General features: G+C 43.1%; 1 protein-coding gene across 12 annotated transcripts in view; it reads left to right on the top strand.

The window, feature by feature from the left end:
• PER3 (period circadian regulator 3) overlaps positions 1 to 17182 on the top strand; it is a 60726-nt gene that overhangs the window by 9500 nt on the left and 34044 nt on the right. For 11 of the 12 annotated variants that reach the window (XR_007126516.1, XM_047724753.1, XM_047724747.1 and 8 more), the window contains 7 exons: positions 2466 to 2608; positions 3683 to 3761; positions 5279 to 5385; positions 5650 to 5806; positions 9737 to 9842; positions 10719 to 10847; positions 11303 to 11429. Coding sequence is in view for 11 of the 12 variants with exons in the window: in XM_047724753.1 (XP_047580709.1) it covers positions 2466 to 2608; positions 3683 to 3761; positions 5279 to 5385; positions 5650 to 5806; positions 9737 to 9842; positions 10719 to 10847; positions 11303 to 11429 (848 nt within the window). In the remaining variant the exon portion in view is untranslated. The remainder of the gene's footprint in view (positions 1 to 2465; positions 2609 to 3682; positions 3762 to 5278; positions 5386 to 5649; positions 5807 to 9736; positions 9843 to 10718; positions 10848 to 11302; positions 11430 to 17182) is intronic. The other variant, XM_047724748.1, reaches the window with a different exon arrangement.

Below are 17182 nucleotides of genomic sequence, written 5' to 3'. Positions count from 1 at the left end.
CAGGAGGGAGGGCTGTGTTGGTCCATTCAGTCCTTCACAGAGGAACTGTTAACAAAGACCTTAGAACAGTGCTCACCACAGACTAAGTGCTGTTTGTGTTTATTTTGCTAGTAAATATATTTCTTTGCCTTCTCTGAGCCAGGCAAGATTACAGGTGCAAAGTTCTTGCCCTTGTGGACCTTCCATTCTGTGTGTGGAAGGGAGACTGTTAACAAATAGGTACCTACGTGTGTGTCCGCTGGCAGTAAGTTCCATGTGGAACAGTGAAGGAGAGGGAAGGAGTGGGAATTCTGGGCAGGAGAGAGATTACTAGTGTGTTCAGGGTGGTTAAGGAATGTTCTCTAATAAGAAGCCTGATTGGAGCCAGAGCCTGAAGGTGGTGAGGGAGCAAGCCATACCTCTACCTGAGGGAAGAGTGTTCCAGACAAGTGCGAAGGCCCTGGGGCGAGCGTGTGAAGGCCCTGGGGCAGAGCATGCTTGGCCTGTGGGGGGAGTAACAAGGAAACTAATATGGCTAGAGAAGAGTGGAAGGAGATGAAGAAACAGGGACCGGACCATAGGGAGCTTTGACTTCCGAAGGGCATGTTTTGTTCAGGTGAATCATTTTTTTGAAAACTTTACTTTTGGAATTTGCAAAATAACATGGAAGTAGGGGAGATAGTACAGTGCACTGGACAGACTCACCATTCACCTTCACTGACTTTAATCCACAACCAGTCTTCTGTCGTATCTACCACTGCCAGCTCCTCAGCCCACCCTCCCCCTGACGCTGAAGCAGTTCGCAGACCGTGGATCATTTCCTCCATCAGCATTTCAGAATGTGAGCAGAAACAGAAGGTGCTCGTTCATCTCTGTGATGCTCAAATGGTCTCGCTTGTGGCCAGCATGAACCCTTTCAGGTTCGCTCCAGTGCCATGTGAGGGTACCCCCATGGGCGCTGACAGCTGCCTTTGCTCCAGGCACAGTGGCCCAGGTGCCACCTAGATGTGTCCTACCGCGCATGTGGAGTCCGTCATTTCTCCCACGATCCCTCCTTCCTTGAGGTGGGAGATGGCATTACCGTCTGGAGACCAACCAGGCTTCACACAGTTTCTGGGAATCCTCAGTGGACAGACAGGCCAGTTACATTTTTTAGAGGGATGCGACCTGGCCTAAGAGGGCCTCGTCGGGCGCTGCGCTGGAGAAGGGGCAGGGATGAGGGGCAGGAGGGAGGGCCGGGGAGAGAAGGGCTGTCACTGGGCAGTGGCAGCAGGAAGACACAGACATACCTTGGGGATTCCAGATATCTTTGTTCGGGAGAGCTGTTGGAGTTCATTAATGGACCAGTTTTGGGTGTGAAAGGAAATCAGCCGCTTCCCGGAGCGAGGAGGGGAAGAGTCCGGCGCCTGGTTTTAGACAAGTTGATTGGCCTTGTCTGGTGGAACCTGAACTCTGTGGTGTTGACGTAGCATCGGTAGGTGGGTCTGGAGTTCAGGGAGAAGTCCGGGCTGGAGACAGGTGCTCGGTTCGTCCGCGCACACAGAGCATGCAGAAGCCGGGATGGGATGAGCCTGGGAGATGCAGGCCCAGGAACAGGTGGGAGACACAGGACAGCTGGTGGGTCAGGGTCAGGATCAGGCTGCTCTTTTCTCAAACGGAAGCAGGGACACGATTGGGAGCAGAGGCACCAGGGTCTGCGGAGAGGCAAGGAAGCGAGGTGGGGGTGGGGGGAGTACAGGGCACACGGAGGTGGAGCTTCTAGCAGCTGAAGACCACCTGACGTGACTTCGGCCAGTGGTGGGAGAGGCGAGGTGTGACCCATAGAAACGGGGGCGGGGGGATGGATTCGGTTGTGGGCACGTCGCTACTAAGGGGACCACAGTGTATCCAAGGAGAAATGTCCTCTGGGCAGCTGGAGCTATAAAACCGGGTGAAAGGCTGGGAGTCGAGCCGCCCCTGCCCAGCTGGGCCAGGGCTCGGCCAGCAGGTTCTAGCCCTGCTTTCCTGATGCCTGCTTCCCCCCACACAGGGCCCTGTGCCCATCCAGGTAGTCGAGAAGCTATGCGATGAAGTCAGCCCCTCGAGAGAGTGTAGGTAGGGGTGGTGGAGAGCTGGCTTCGGGGGGCATGATCACAGGGAAACTTGATGGCGGTCATGTGGTACTTGGTTGAGGCACGTGAGGTAAGACCAGGAGGTCACATGATTTGGGTCAGAAGAAAAATCATGGAATGGCTGGTTCCACTTTTAACCCACTAAGCTGGTTCTCCATAACTCCTCTTTTTCAGTGGATAAGGAATGAGTATAATTATCCTTGGGCACTGAAAATGTAAACTAACATTTCTTTTTAAAATAAACACATTTAAACATTTTAGATTTGGGTAGGTCTCTTTCAGAAATCACTGAGAAGGCATCTCTCAAGGCCTTGTTTCACGCTGGGCTCCCTGAATGTATCAGGACAGGTCACTCACCGCCTCTGTGCTTTTCAGGGGAGGCCAGGACACAGAGCAAGAGAAGCATTACTGCCCAGTCCGGATTATCCCTTATCTGCTGCATGTTCGTAGCTCTGCCCAGCTGGAATCTGAGCCCTGCTGTCTCACCCTGGTGGAGAAGATTCACTCTGGTTATGAAGGTAAGGCAGGAGGGTCTGCTTCTGGATCAAACGTAACCTGACAGCCGTGCAGGTAGGAGCATGTGGAAGCCTGTTGACTGCAGCTGCAGCACCAGAAAAGAGTGCTCGAGGCTTCATGTTGGCCCTGAACTCTTGGGCATTTAGAGCTGATCTGCCCTAGTGTCTCCATTTCCCGACCCTGACTTCTCCATAGTTGTCTCCTTCAAGGTCAGTGTGGCCTAAGATCTAAGCACAGACTTGGCCACTGATACCTGGTCTGAACCATTCTGTACTAGTGACTGGTGGCCTCTGGCTTCTGCCCTGTGTGAAACGAGAGCATGGAACTTGGGGGCACCTAGGTGGCTCAGTCAGTTACACGCCTGACCCTTGGTTTCAGTTCAGGTCACAGTCTTACCAGTCCCGGCATGAAGCCGGACTCCATGCCCAGTGGGGAGTCTGTTTGAGATTCCCTCCCTCTGCTTCTCCCCCACACTCACACACACCCACTCTCTCTCTCAAGTAAATAAATAAATCTTTAAAAAAAAAAAAAAGAGCATGAAAACTGTTGCACAGTTTCTTATGAGGTCACAAGAATGAATTTGTATTTTTTAAGTATTCTGAAAGGCCTTGAGGGGAAGCTGTAGTTCTGTCCTCTGATGGCAGAACTACATTTCCAAATTCATGCATTAATACAGAAGCACTGACCGTATGAGTTTTCTGACCCAAATTTAAAATACTGACACCAAATTCATTGTACTTAGTCACACAGCACCACCAAATACCACCAGACCCACCAGGCCTGACCTTTCATTTCCGCCAGCTCGGCCTGCTGAATTGTGATGAGTGATTCCGTGCACACAAACTCGACTTACAATGGACTTCAGTAGCCATTGCATTTTGAGCTAATCAAAATGTAGTCAGTAACGACAAGTATTATATAACATAACCGTAGCCTCGGCTTCTTGAAGGCCAGGCCCCCGAGTGAGATTTCTACCGTTTCATATGAGATACTGTTCCCTCTCTAATGTAAGTGGTCAGTTAAGGGCATGACTAATTAAATATTTGCCTTTAGGTGAGTCTTTCTGTTTTTTGTAGCTCCTCGAATCCCGGTGGATAAAAGAATTTTTACCACAACACACACCACAGGATGTGTCTTTCTTGAAATAGATGAAAGGTAAGTGCTTCTTTAAGCCTGAAAAAAATTTGTTTCTGAAAATAGAAATATGAGAACATTTACATTATGTTTACATACATCCACATTATAAAACATATGTCTAACCATTTGCAAGTTTGATTTGTTAGCTTGAAGTTTATGTTTCAATGTATATTCTACTTATACAGTTTGCAAGTTGTGTTTGATTTGACAGTAGTCTGCTTTACGTACGTCAGGAATTGTTGCTCCATGTTACACAGGAGGACAGTGAACCTGGACATGGTACGTGATTGTCCTCAAAAGGAGACCAAAACTCTAACTCTGGCCTCTAGCTCCTGTACCAACATGATTTCCATCAGACAAGTGCTTTCCTAAAATACCTTTCGATGAAATGTTTCTCAGTCTGAAGTGAAGGGAGAAACAAAAGGAGAAATAAGAAGGTTTTTTTTTTTTTTTGGTAAAGCTAAGTTTACTTAATTTAAAGCATCATCAGTCATTTTGAACTGATATCTTTTCTACCTTTTTTGATATTAAAGTGTTCTTAAAGAATCATGATAGCAGATAGTAGTCATTGCTTATTGTTGTTTTTTAATACTTTTATTTGGAAAAAATAAACACTGTTATCCCCTGGTGAGTACCCTCTGTTTCTTCCCACGTTTATTTTTGAATTTACTTATTCGTGAAATTGGAAAATCAGGCACTCAGTGCACCATGGCACACGGAAGTGGAAACCAACAAAGTCAAAACGGTTGGCACAGTTAGGATAGCTTTTCATTTTGACTTTTAAAGAATCTTAACATCTGAAAATAGGTTTATTTAATAATAGGTACCCTGAAACTAAACAGTAATTGATGAAATACTTTGTATCATGGAATCTGTAGAGAGTAAGAATATTTAGCTGCAGATACCCTGGTAATGGCTTAAATTTATTGCATTAGAAAATGGTTGTGAATTTGGACACACAGAAAACACTCACGGAGTCCATTCTTTTTACGTGACCATGAGAACTGTGCATTCACTGCCCTCCCGTGAAACTCCATCCTGCACACGTCTTTGTGTTCTTGGCGTCTGTCTGTTTCCATCTTCTGGGAGATACTGTTTCCGCACAGTTTTAATCGTGCTGGATAAATGTGCACCCTGCTTTATTCACTTAACACCATCAGCATTCTTCTGCATTACAATGTGACCTTTGTAAACTTTGTAAATTGGGAGGGGTGTCCGAGACCCCTGTGGAACTTGCTAAAAATACAGATTCCTGGTCTTACCCCAGAAACTGATTTAGTTAACCTGTGGTGAGCCTGTGAATCATTTTCTAGAAAGTTCCATAGGTGACTTCGACACATGTCCAGTGCCCAGCATCTCTTAGATTGTGGAGCCATTTCCCCATGACCCCTTTTATAAATGCTGGAATGATATCTTCTGCATGCCTTTTCTTTTTCATAGGTAGAATTAAGTTAAAAAGTATTGTTGAAAGTGTATAAAGTCTGAAAATTACTTGCTGCATGTAACACGCTGTCTGTGCTCTGTCTCTATCCCAGAGCAGTGCCTTTGCTGGGTTATCTACCTCAGGATCTGATGGGAACATCCGTCTTAGCTTATCTGCACCCAGAAGATCGTTCTCTCATGCTCGCAATACACCAAAAAGGTAAGGACCTGCTTCTTTATAGGAGGAAGTTTTTCTGTAACCACTCCTCTGCTCTAATTTTTCATTTCATTTCATGTTAGAGTTTCTCATAAGCTCTTTATCACTAGAGCTCAACCTTTAACAAGTGAGCACTGTGTTGAAGCTGCTAAAACTATTTTTTTTCTGTATTGACATCTGAAGAACTTACAAATAAATGCCTAGAAAAAATATTTGCACTAAATATGCATTCATTAAATTCTAATCTCGTGGTATTATCTTCTACAGTCTTGAAGTATGCAGGCCACCCTCCCTTTGAACACTCACCGATCCGATTTTGTACCCAAAATGGAGATTACGTCATTTTGGACTCCAGCTGGTCCAGCTTTGTGAACCCATGGAGCCGGAAGGTGTCTTTCATCATTGGTCGGCATAAAGTTCGAACGTAAGTCAGTCAGTGTTCATGGTTCTAGAAGACCGTTCTTACCAAATAGTATTCTTCCACCCATGACTCCCTTTGACTCTGTTGACACATAACTAAATAAGGCACAGATTTTTTTTTTTTTTTTTGGTCTGCCAAGGACCTTGAAAGATTTCTACCACTTTGCCCTCATGATTCCCATATGGAAACCGTCTAAGGAAATAGGCCTAAATATAGAAGAGCTTTATAAAGAAAAGATATATTTTGCACCATGTTCAATCATAATGGCAGACTTAGAGTAGCTTATATGTCAATCATTAAGTTCTAGACTATTTATTTGACATGTTGTATTATTGGTCAAAGGAAATTTTTCCAAAGATTATATAACATGAGAAATATATATCAGATTTAAAAGGCAGCATACAAAATTGTTTATACTGTATGAATATAGATGTGTTCAAATGACACATAAACAGTGTGAAGTAGGAAGAAGAAGAAAGGAAATAAAATACAAATTTTGACTCTGTGTAGGGTAATGGAGTGAGGTGTTTTTTTGTGTGTGTGTGGTTTTTTTTTTCTTTTCTGAATTTTAAAGTTCTCTTTAGTGACCATGTAAACCATTTTATATCAGCTTCTGCTGTCAAATTCCACTTATTTGTGTCCATTTTATCAAATCTTTATTTTTAAAAATTAAATGCTTTAGTTTTTCTTTTCCTGACAACATGGCTGACTCTAGCCTCTTTGATCACAGCTACTTGGCCCACCACTCTTGGAGCCTAAAATACTCCCAGTCCCTTGACTTTTTGGCTTAAAATTAAAATTGACCTGTAAATTTCTCAGCTGGGCCATAGGTTCCCCTGTGGTATCTTTTGGGGTTTTTTATTTTTAGCATGGAAATTGTACTTAACTCTTTAGAATCATGCTAAGGTTGAGAAATCATGTCTTTTGTGTTTTGTCATATAGCTTTGTGCACATAAGCATAAAACTGAGAACGTAGGTGTACCAGTAAGACTTATTTTGTCATGTCTTAATACTACATAATACAAGATACCTAGCCATGGTGAGAAATGGTCCCAAGGTCCTCTATGTCTTTGTGCTTTGGGTTTGGCTTCTCAGTAGAGCAGGTCTGGAACCCTAATGGGAGAAAAGGGCTCCTTGCTGCTCTAACTCAAGAGACCAACTTCTGCTAGAAAACTAATGTAGTAACTAGGATCAGAAATATGGCTGCCAAGTCAGTGTTATTCATGTTGGCCAGAAAGGACTTTTTTTTTCCAGGTAGGGAAATCTGTAGGGAAAGGAAAATAAAATCAGGTGGTTGCTTAGTAGGAGTATAGGAAACCCTAGAGCAAGTATGATTGCTCTCATGAGGTGTCCCCTGGGTGCCATTGGTCTTTATGCCCTCCCCGTCAATGCCAGAGCCATGTCCTAGATGTCCCAATTGTCCTTTCAGTGTGATTACATGATGTATGAAATTAACTGATAATATAAGTACTCACAGTGTTTGCAATTAAAAAAAAATTATATCAACATTTGCATCTCAATTTCCAGGATGATGTGAGGGAAAAATTTAGAGTCTAGTAAATGTTTATCGCTTTTTATTTATACAACTGTTTTTACAAGTACTTATGGGTCACCTGCTATGCCGGGCATTGTGCTAGACCCTGAGACTAAGATGGTAGACCACACAGATATCATCTCCCCTGACCTGGGGCCCACAGTGCAGTGGGAGAGCCCGGACCTAGAAATGGCATGTGTGAGTGGAGTTTTGGCAAGTGTGACGTTGAAATGGGAACAATGAGGGGGTACAGTGAGGGTGTTCAGCGGGGAACCTAGCCACCTCTCTGTGGGAAAGCAGTGATGTGCTATTACCTCTCATCCTCCAGATAATATCCATATACTCGGCAACAGAGTAACTTTTGTAGAGGTCACTTGAGGAGGAGGTTGGGAAGTGGAGAGAAGAACCAGGTTTTCTCCCTGACTCCTCAAGCAGTGTCCTTCCATAGCCAGTGGCCTAGAACTGCATGGCATTTGCCACTTTAGGGTCAAGGCTGCATTTCCACAGCCTGCACATTCATTATCTTGAGTTATGTGATTACTGACTAAAGGTACAACCTGGTTTTGTAGAAAGCTTCACAGACAGGAATAGATCTCACAACACAAAGCAGTTGGTTCTATTTCTGTTCCAGAATTTCATTTGACAAACAAACCAAATGTTTCTGGAATGTATCAAGCTCATAGTGCATAGCCATATTTATCATGGGTCAGATGTAACCTTACCCCCCACTCCCAGCCAAGATGTCTCCTTCACTGATGGATTCATTCTTGTATGTGCCTGGCACAGTTGGAGGAACCAGAGAGGTGAACACAGCAGGCCAGAGAGACTGACCCCACAGAGCTCACATGCCAATGGGAAGCTGGGGAGAACGGGTAGCAGACGGGCCAAGGGGGTGCTGTGTACAGTGTGTCAGGTGGTGCATTCAAGCACAGTTTGCCATGTATGTTCCACATACATCATGCTGTGTTGATAACTACTGGTGGACACCACCCATGGTCTGCACACCAAAGAAGACATTGCCATGGGGCTCTGGACAGAGAGGGACATAGTCTCCAAAGGCAGAGCTCTACCTGACTACTTTTATCACACTGCTAATTAAGAATTATTTAAGTCTTTGGGAAAGTATCTCAGTTCTTAGGGAATTGGGTTGTGTGTTAAAAGTTGTGAGAAACAGCAGGGTGGCAGAATAGAAAAGGGAAGGCACTGGCTTTGGAGTCAGGCATGTAGATTCAAACCCTGACTGCTGCTTTTCAGGTATGAGTGTCAGCAAGTGACCCAACCTCTCTGGCATCACGATGATTCTTGCTTCATCAAGTTGTGAGGACTCAGGAGATGACATGTCTGACTCAGTGCATCACGTTAATAGTACTTGAGTTACTGAGGTACTGAGAGGTGATACACTGTGGTGGCAAAAGTGTACTCCAAAGCCTAGACTTTGGTCCCTTCATGAATACCTGTTTAGACTTTACCAGCTAGGTGACTTCGAGAAGTTTTCAGCTCCAGTGAAGGAGGTAATACTCGCTAGAGCACTTGGAATGGTGCCTGGCACATTGTAAGGGTTTAGAAAATGTTATTCTTGCTGTATAAAAGTGGCATGGTTCCTGTCACGTAGGTCCTTAATGAACATCATTTTCTTCTCTGTGATGTTTTCTGCTGGCACATCTTCCTCTTGCTGTGTTCAGGTCATGGTTTTGAAATGCTCTAGTGTAAACAAGACTGCAGGTTTTGACAGCCACGGTTGCAACAAGAGTTGGGTTGCTGAAGTGATTAGGTATGTTAAACATCAAATGTTAAACATCAAATGTTGTTTGGCGGACCTAGGGTCTTAAAATTTCTACAATAGGTGGGGCACCTGGGTGGCTCAGTGGGTTAAAGCCTCTGCCTTCGGCTCAGGTCATGATCTCGGGGTCCTGGGATTGAGCCCCGCATCGGGCTCTCTGCTCAGCGGGGAGCTTGCTTCCTCCTCTCTCTCTGCCTGCCTCTCTGCCTGCTTGTGATCTCTCTCTGTCAAATAAATAAAAAAATCTAAAAAAAAAAAAAATTCTACAATAGGTTACTCAGTTAATGTTAAATTTTGAGACCAGTAGTTGTTGCAGATATTTTGGTATCTAAAGAGGTTACTCCTCACTGAGTTTAGATTTCTGCAAAACAATGCTGACGTAGATGTCGAAAGATTAGTGCTCTAGGCGATCCAAAGAAGCCTCATAACGTCTTAGTATTTTTTTTTTTTTTTGCCTCCACGGATGGGATTTAGCTTTATATTTTCTATTTGAAGTCAAAGAGTTGCTCTGTACAAGTATAGATTTGTTATTTGAACATTCTGTTTAAAAATCACTTTAGACTTCATTGTAAATTAATTTTGAATTGCCTGACACCATCTTCTGCTTGGCATTTCGCAGGAATCCCCTGAATGAGGATGTTTTTGCTACCAGAAAAAGGAAGATGAACAGTCATGACAAAGACATAACAGAACTACAAGAACAAATTCACAAACTTCTCTTACAGGTAAAGTGAGATTTTAAAAAAGCAAACATAGAATTTCCATGATCGTGTTGTAACAGTGGATCTTAGCGAAGTGACCTCACAAAAAATACACCGCAAGGGGGGAGAGATCTTCACGCCCTGCGTTCTGGGAATTTTTGTCTTCCTGGTTTTGTCTTTAGCTTCTTATTCATCTTGTTTTCCTTTTACTGAGAGGAGTAAATGCACAGCACATTCTTGTAGGATCGCACTCTAACAGAGCAAACCAAGCCGGCAGGGAAGACAGGGAAGCGGTTCCTAAATCAGAGCCGCCTCCTTGTTTCCCGACCGGTACCGGTGCGCGGAGCTGCGGGGCTGGGCTGCAGTATTTTTTTAAAAATGATTCCGGTTTTAAAGGTGGGGACCCAGGGATGGCAGGTCTCCGCGTCTGGCTGTTACAAGGCGGGCGCGGAGAAAACCACCTGTTGAAAACAAATGCCAACAACGATTCCTACTGGAGGTTCCGTTAATAAACCAGTAGCCGCGAGCTCGCTCTTTTCCAAACGGGGGTTCAGGGAGTGACGTTCGCGGAGCGAAGCTTGGGGTCTGTTGCATTTCTCCCGTCCGTTCTCAGCTTGGCACAGTTTATTTCGTCGTTTGTCACCTCTGTTCTCTGCGGCTTTCTAAGGACTCGCTGTTCTGGAAGCGCCCGCGTAGACTAGAAAACGAGGCCCTGCCCTGAGAAGCGCCGGAAGGCGAGGATCTGCTCTTTCTGTCAGCAGCCCAGTTAGGGGCGTCCGTCTCCACCCGGGCGCAGGGTATCAGGGAGGCCGCCGCAGTGTAAGCTCTGAGGGGGCGGCTGCAGCTCTCAGCCCCGCGGCGGCGTCGCCAGAACTCGAGCGCGGCTCCTTCTTCCTTCAGCCGGTTCACGAAGGCGCCTCCAGCGGCTTCGGAAGCCTGGGCGGCAGCGACTCCCGGGGGCCCTGCGTCCGCCTCGCCGCATCCAGTGAGTCCAGCAGGCCCCGCGCCGAGGCCGCGCGCCGGGAACCGGTACGTGAGCGACCTCGTGCGTGCGTGTGCGTGTGTGCGTGCGTGCGCGCACCTGGCGTCCTGTCCGTCTCCTACCATGTGCTGTGAAACGAGATGGGACCGCGTCTGCCCCTTAGCGCGGGGACTTCCCGCTGTATGTTCCTGGCCCGCTGGGACCGTGTTTGAGGAACAGACGTCCTCATCCATTTTGGTTTGCAAACTGCCCGTAGAAAGAAAATAGCACCTCCTGGAGGTGCTGCTCGGGGTCCCGCGGGCCTTCTCGCAGCTACCGTGCCGGGAACGGGTGTGTGGAGAGTGTCGCGGCACAGCGGGAAAGCGAGTGAACGCGGGTACCGCGCCTCGCGTCATGGCGGTGGAGAGCCAGAAGGGACACGTGTTCTAACTTTTACTGTGCTTATTGTTTCTCTTTTGATTTTTAATGTATGAAACATATTCTGTCATTCTTTTTCTCGAAGTTGCCTTCGCAGCAGGTGTACGCCAGTGGAAACAAAACTACGACTCTGGGACAGCCGCTCTACGTGGAGTCAACGGCCAAGCCCCCAGATACGCGGGTGACAGGGACGAGCCCGGGACGGCTTGGCGGTGAGTCAGCAGGGCAGCCTCCAACCTCTGCCCGCGGGTCCCCGCTCTTCTGCGTGGGCGTGGCGCGTGTGAGCACAAAGCCACCACCCGGTGCTGCGGCCCTTTACATTGACTTTACATTGACTTGTCGGGTGATGGTGGTAATGATGCTAGTGGTAGCCGCAAATCCTGCTCTGAAAGCCAAACGGCATCGAGTGTGATTTCTGCGTATTTCCACTGAAGAACTCATGTTTTTGATAATACAGATTCGTAGAACCCCCCCCCCCCCCCCCCCCCCCCCGACCATGAGGCATCTGTCAACCGAAAGGATTAATTTTACAGTGCGGCTCTAGTAATCCTTCCTGTCCTTAACAACAAATGAATATTTATGATCTAAATTGAATGAAAAACTAGGGACTCCTTTTTTTTTGGATGCATGTTTACTTTTCTCACATATGAAGTAAGGAGCATTCCAGAGGAATTGGATCACTCATGATAATTGACTTTTTTAGAAAAGTCAGCCTGCTGGCCTTATATAGCAGAGGAAAGATCTATAATGTAGAGATCAAATTACATTAACTTTTTAGTTTATCTGTCTTTCCCTTCTTTTGTCTTCCTGAATGTTAATATAACTTTAGAAGCCTTTATAGGTTTGTCCCCCGAATGTTATTAATGGTCTCTATCATTGTCAGATGCGGGTATTTTACGCAGTAGGGGTGAAATTCTCTTAAGGTCAATAAAAATTTTTTTAAAATATTAGCTATATTTTTCAAGTCTTATCATGATTTACAAAACAAAAACGTCTACCTGTTGCTACAGGTGATATCATGAGGAGCTCCTAGGCAGCGCTCTGGATAGACCATGTCCAGTCTTTGAGGGTTTTTTTATCTCCTTGATAGGGGGTTTAACAATCTGCTTGTCTCTTTTGCCATGGACATAAGGGCATGAGATAGAAACAATACCTTTTTTTTTTTTTTGGTCCCTTGAAACCATCCAATTCCCTCTCTGCAAAAGAATTTGAGTATCTTCTTTGCTGTTTATTATTAACCCATGTCCTAGCACTGGAACTTCTTTAGGGGTATTTGAAGGCTAAAATTTCTAAATGTTTTCTTTATTGTCTGGTCCACTTTGTGCTGCTCACTGCTGCTTGGGCCTAGGACCTCATGTTAGGTCCACGATTTTATGTCCCGACTTCTGTATTTCTTGTCAAACTGTTTCTCACCTTCTGCTTTGTTCCATTTCTTATCATCTACCATTAGTCTGGAAATGCTATCAGTACCATGGTGTGAAGGCCATGTTTTTAAGCAGACATCAATATTCCCATTCGCCATTTTCTAAAATTCAAGCTGTAACTAATTCTGTGTATTTATGATGCTGTTGTAGAGAATAATACCTACTTAGGAGAATAATATGGGAGAATAATACCTACTTAGTTATTTGACTCTAACACATAGCATATGACTTTTGGGGAAAAGGGAAAATCTGCCATTTGATACTGTTTGGGGGGAACTATTGTTACTTGTGCATGTTGATTTTATTAATATTTTAAGACCTACAAGTTTAAAGAGCTAGTAAAAAAATTTTTTATTACTTCTTACTCAAGAGAAACAAGTATGTAACTGAAAGATAAAATGTTGTAATTTAAATATTAGAAATAGCACCAATCATGAGGAAAATACTGAATAATCATTGTATACATGTTCTATATACAGGGTGTCAGAGCCAACAAGAACATAAGTTTTTAAATTTATATTTTCACTTTTCTTATGAGGGCAGGTTTGGTTTTGAAATAGAATGAGAAGGGAAATTTTAGAAGTTAATATGGAAAGGCAAGGAGTAATGAAGATAAAAAGCCCCTTCATCAGCTACAGATCCTGATGCCAGCTGCCAGAAGCAGTTGGGGAACCTGGGGAAAATGGACTATTCCACTTCTAGAGTGTCAGTGCCTGAGAGAAAAACAATGATCCATGAACTGAACTCATTCAGGGTGAGTATGCTTTGGTTTGTGGTCAAGGAGAGCTGGAAAGCGCATCATTCCAAATGGACAAGGAAAAAAGCCATATGGCAGTAAGTTCATGAGCTTTCTTGAACCCGTCAGTGTGCTGAGGCTCCAGGGCAGCCAACAGGCCTAAAATCTAAGGGGGACACATGCATTTAGGGAGATGTGACATCAAGTCTTGGATACTGGTGCATCGGCTGATGGAATCAGTAACTCACGAGAGGCACAATGAATGCAAAGGGAAGATCAAAGGCTCCAAGTGGAGCAACTATTGGCAAAAACCCAAAGCTCTGTAGCACACTAGCCACTGTGTAAGCACAAAGTGTCACTAGAGGAATTTGAAAGCTGTGATATATGGAGTGAAACCATAGCAGCAACAAATCTCAGTCCTGGCCAACAAATTAGGTTAACTTGAACACAGTCCCAGCAGAAGGAAAGGAGGCGCAGTCTCTGCTGTCTTATCAAGATGGTTAGTTTTCAACAAATTATGAAACATATGTAAGGGCAAAGGAAAAAACTCCCAAAAGACAAAGCAGTCATCAGAACAAGAGTCAGACATGACACAGCTGTTGGAAAAGATCTGACAGAGAATTTAAAATAACTACAAATAATACATTAAAGGCTCTAATGGACAGTAAGCAACATGCAAAACCATATAGGTAATCGTAGCATAGAGATGGAAAGGATCAGATGGAGACATTAGAGATGCACATATACCTTTGATGGGCACTCAACACAACCAAGAAAAGAATCGGTAAACTTGAAGATAGATTACATAGAAATTACACAGACTTGGGGCACCTGGGTGGCTCAGTGGGTTAAAGTCTCTGCCTTCGGCTCAGGCCATGATCCCAGGGTTCTGGGATCGAGCCCCGCATTGGGCTCTCTGCTCAGCAGGGAGCCTGCTTCCTCCTCTCTCTGTGCCTGCCTCTCTGCCTACTTGTGATCTATGTCTGTCAAATAAATAAATACAAATATTAAAAAAAAAAAAGAATTGTTAGATTAAAAAAAAAGAAATTATACAAACTGAAACACAGAAAGAAACATACAGAATAGAGCCTCTCAGAATTTGGAGACACAATCAAATGATCTAACATAAGAGTGATTGGAATCCCAGAAGAAATACTTGAAATAATGGTTAAGAATTTCCCACAGATATGAAGAACATCAAATAGTGTGAATACAAAAATAAGAAAGAAAAACCAATCACAAAATAAAAATACTATGTACTTGAAAAAAGAAAAAAACACCACATACTTGGAAATATATTCAAACTGCTGAAAACAAAAGCAAAGAGGATATCTTGAAGCCAACCAGAGCAACAAAGGCAGACTACATACAGAGAAAGATAAGAATTACAGAAGACATTTCTTTAGACACCATATATATACTAGAAGACTAAATGTCTTCAGAGGCAAAATAAAACTGCTAGCTCAGAATTCTCTACCTAGTGGAAAGTATCTTTCAGAAATGAAGGAGATAAAAATTTCTCAAACAAAAGTGGGGAGAGGGGAATGTAAAGCACTGGGAATGGAATTAATGAAGTTATTTTATTTCTTACTTATTTTTAGTTACCCTAGAAGGTAACTGATTAAAGTAGAAATTACTTTTCTGCATTTGTGACATATGTAAAAATATTGCAAAGGATCAGGAGAGGCACTGGGAATGTGCTGCTGTGGAGTCCTTACACCAGAAGTGAAATGTTGAATTAAGATTCCTTAAATGTATATGTTGTGAACTTTAGAACAGTCATTAGAACTGATTTCTAAAGAAGTATAAATAATTTCAGCAGAGGAGATAAAGTGGAATTTAAAACATTCAATACAAAATGAGGCAGAAAATAAACACCCAGATGAAATAAATGGAAAACTGCTAGCAAAGTGGCACATTTTAATTCCGCTGTTTCAGTAATCACATTAAATGTGAATGTTCTCAGTGTACCAGCTGGGAGACTGAAATTGTCAATTGGATGAAAAAAAAATAAGAGGCAGCTGCATAGTATCTGCAAGAACCCATTTTGCAATTAAAAACATAGGGTAAAAGCAAAAGCTTAGAAAAGATATGCATGCTAATAGGAATCCAAAGAAAGCTGGAAAGCTGTATTAATATTAGGTAGTGTAGACTTTAGGACAAGCCACATTATCAGGGTTTCAGGCATACTGCATGACAGAGGGGTTGATTATCTAAAAGCATGTAATAGTTCTAAAAGTTTATGCACTGAACATCAGAGCTTCAAAATACATGAGTTGTAAACACTGATAAAGACTTTGAAAAATAAATCTGTAGTGGTATTAGAGACTATAATTCACCTCTCTCTGTAATTGATAAAACAACTGGACAGAAGATCAGTAAAGATGCAGAAGACCTGAACACTGCTGTCAACAAGATTGGAGTAATGGACCTTTATGGAACACCTCAACTGACAAAGTGATGCTTATTTTTTCCAAGGGCAGATGGACCATTATCAAAATAGTCCTTATTCTGGGCCATCATACAAGCCTTAGCAATTTTTTAAAAATATAAATCAGACCAGGGACGCCTGGGTGGCTCAGTTGGTTAAGCAGCTGCCTTCGGCTCAGGTCATGATCCCAGCGTCCTGGGATCGAGTCCCACATCGGGCTCCTTGCTTGGCGGGGAGCCTGCTTCTCCCTCTGCCTCTGCCTGCCATTCTGTCTGCCTGTGCTCGCTTGCTCTCCTCTCTCTCTGACAAATAAATAAAATCTTAAAATAAAAAAAAATATATAAATCAGACCAAATATATTCTCTGACCTAATGGATTAAACTAGAAATCAGTAACAGGAAGGTTTATCTAGAAAATGCCAAATGTTTGGAAATTAAAGAACATACCTCTGAATGACCCACAGGTCAAGGCCTTAAGGGAAGTAAAAACATTTTGAAATGAATGAATTGAAAAACAACAACAATAGCAAATTTGTGGAATGCAGCTAAAACAATGCTTAAAGGGAGATTTATGTAGCATTAAGTGGCTATATGGGAAAAAGAAGAAAGGTTTCAAATCAATAATCTAAGCTTCCTCCTTAAGAAACAAGAGCAAGAAGAGCAACTTAAATCCAAGGAGAGCAGAAGGAAAGAAATCATAAAAACCAAATATCAATGGAATTGAGAGCAGAAATCAATAAGAGAAAATTAATGAAATCAAGAGCTGATAAAATTAACAAAACTTTAGCCATACTGAATAAGAAGACAGAAATCCCCACTATTGGGAATGAAGGACCCCATAGATGTTAAAGGGACTACAAATAACTCTATTCCTATCACTTTGGTCTATTAATAATTTAAAGAACCTATCAGAACTCAGTGAAAAAGAAACCGCTAGAATAGACATATCTATTACAGATATGGAATTTGAAGTTAAATACCTTCCAAAAAGAAAACTCTAGGCCCAGTTGGTTTCACTGGAGTATTCTATCAAACATTCAAGGAAGAAATAATGCCAGTTTTTACATAATCTTTTTCAGAAAATAGAAGACAGAAGAAAATAGAAGAAGGCAGTTTTGAAAAGGAAACTCCCAGACTCCTTTTATGAGCCCATTATTACCTCAATTCTGAAACAAGATAAATACAGTTCAAGAAAACTACAGACCAGGATCCATTGCCAACATATTTGTAAAATCCCCGGTTATATATCACCAAATCAAAACCAGTAACGTATAAAAAGGACAAATATATCACAACCAAGTATGAGTTATCCTAGGAATGCAAGGCTGGTTTTCAATATGTGAAAGTCAGCCACATTTATTCACCATATTAACAG

The sequence above is a fragment of the Lutra lutra genome, chromosome 4 (genome assembly GCF_902655055.1).
Source record: "Lutra lutra chromosome 4, mLutLut1.2, whole genome shotgun sequence".
NCBI classification, from domain to species: Eukaryota; Metazoa; Chordata; class Mammalia; order Carnivora; family Mustelidae; genus Lutra; species Lutra lutra.
Note: the sequence above shows the minus strand (reverse complement) of the source record. Positions and strands in the feature narration are given on the sequence as shown.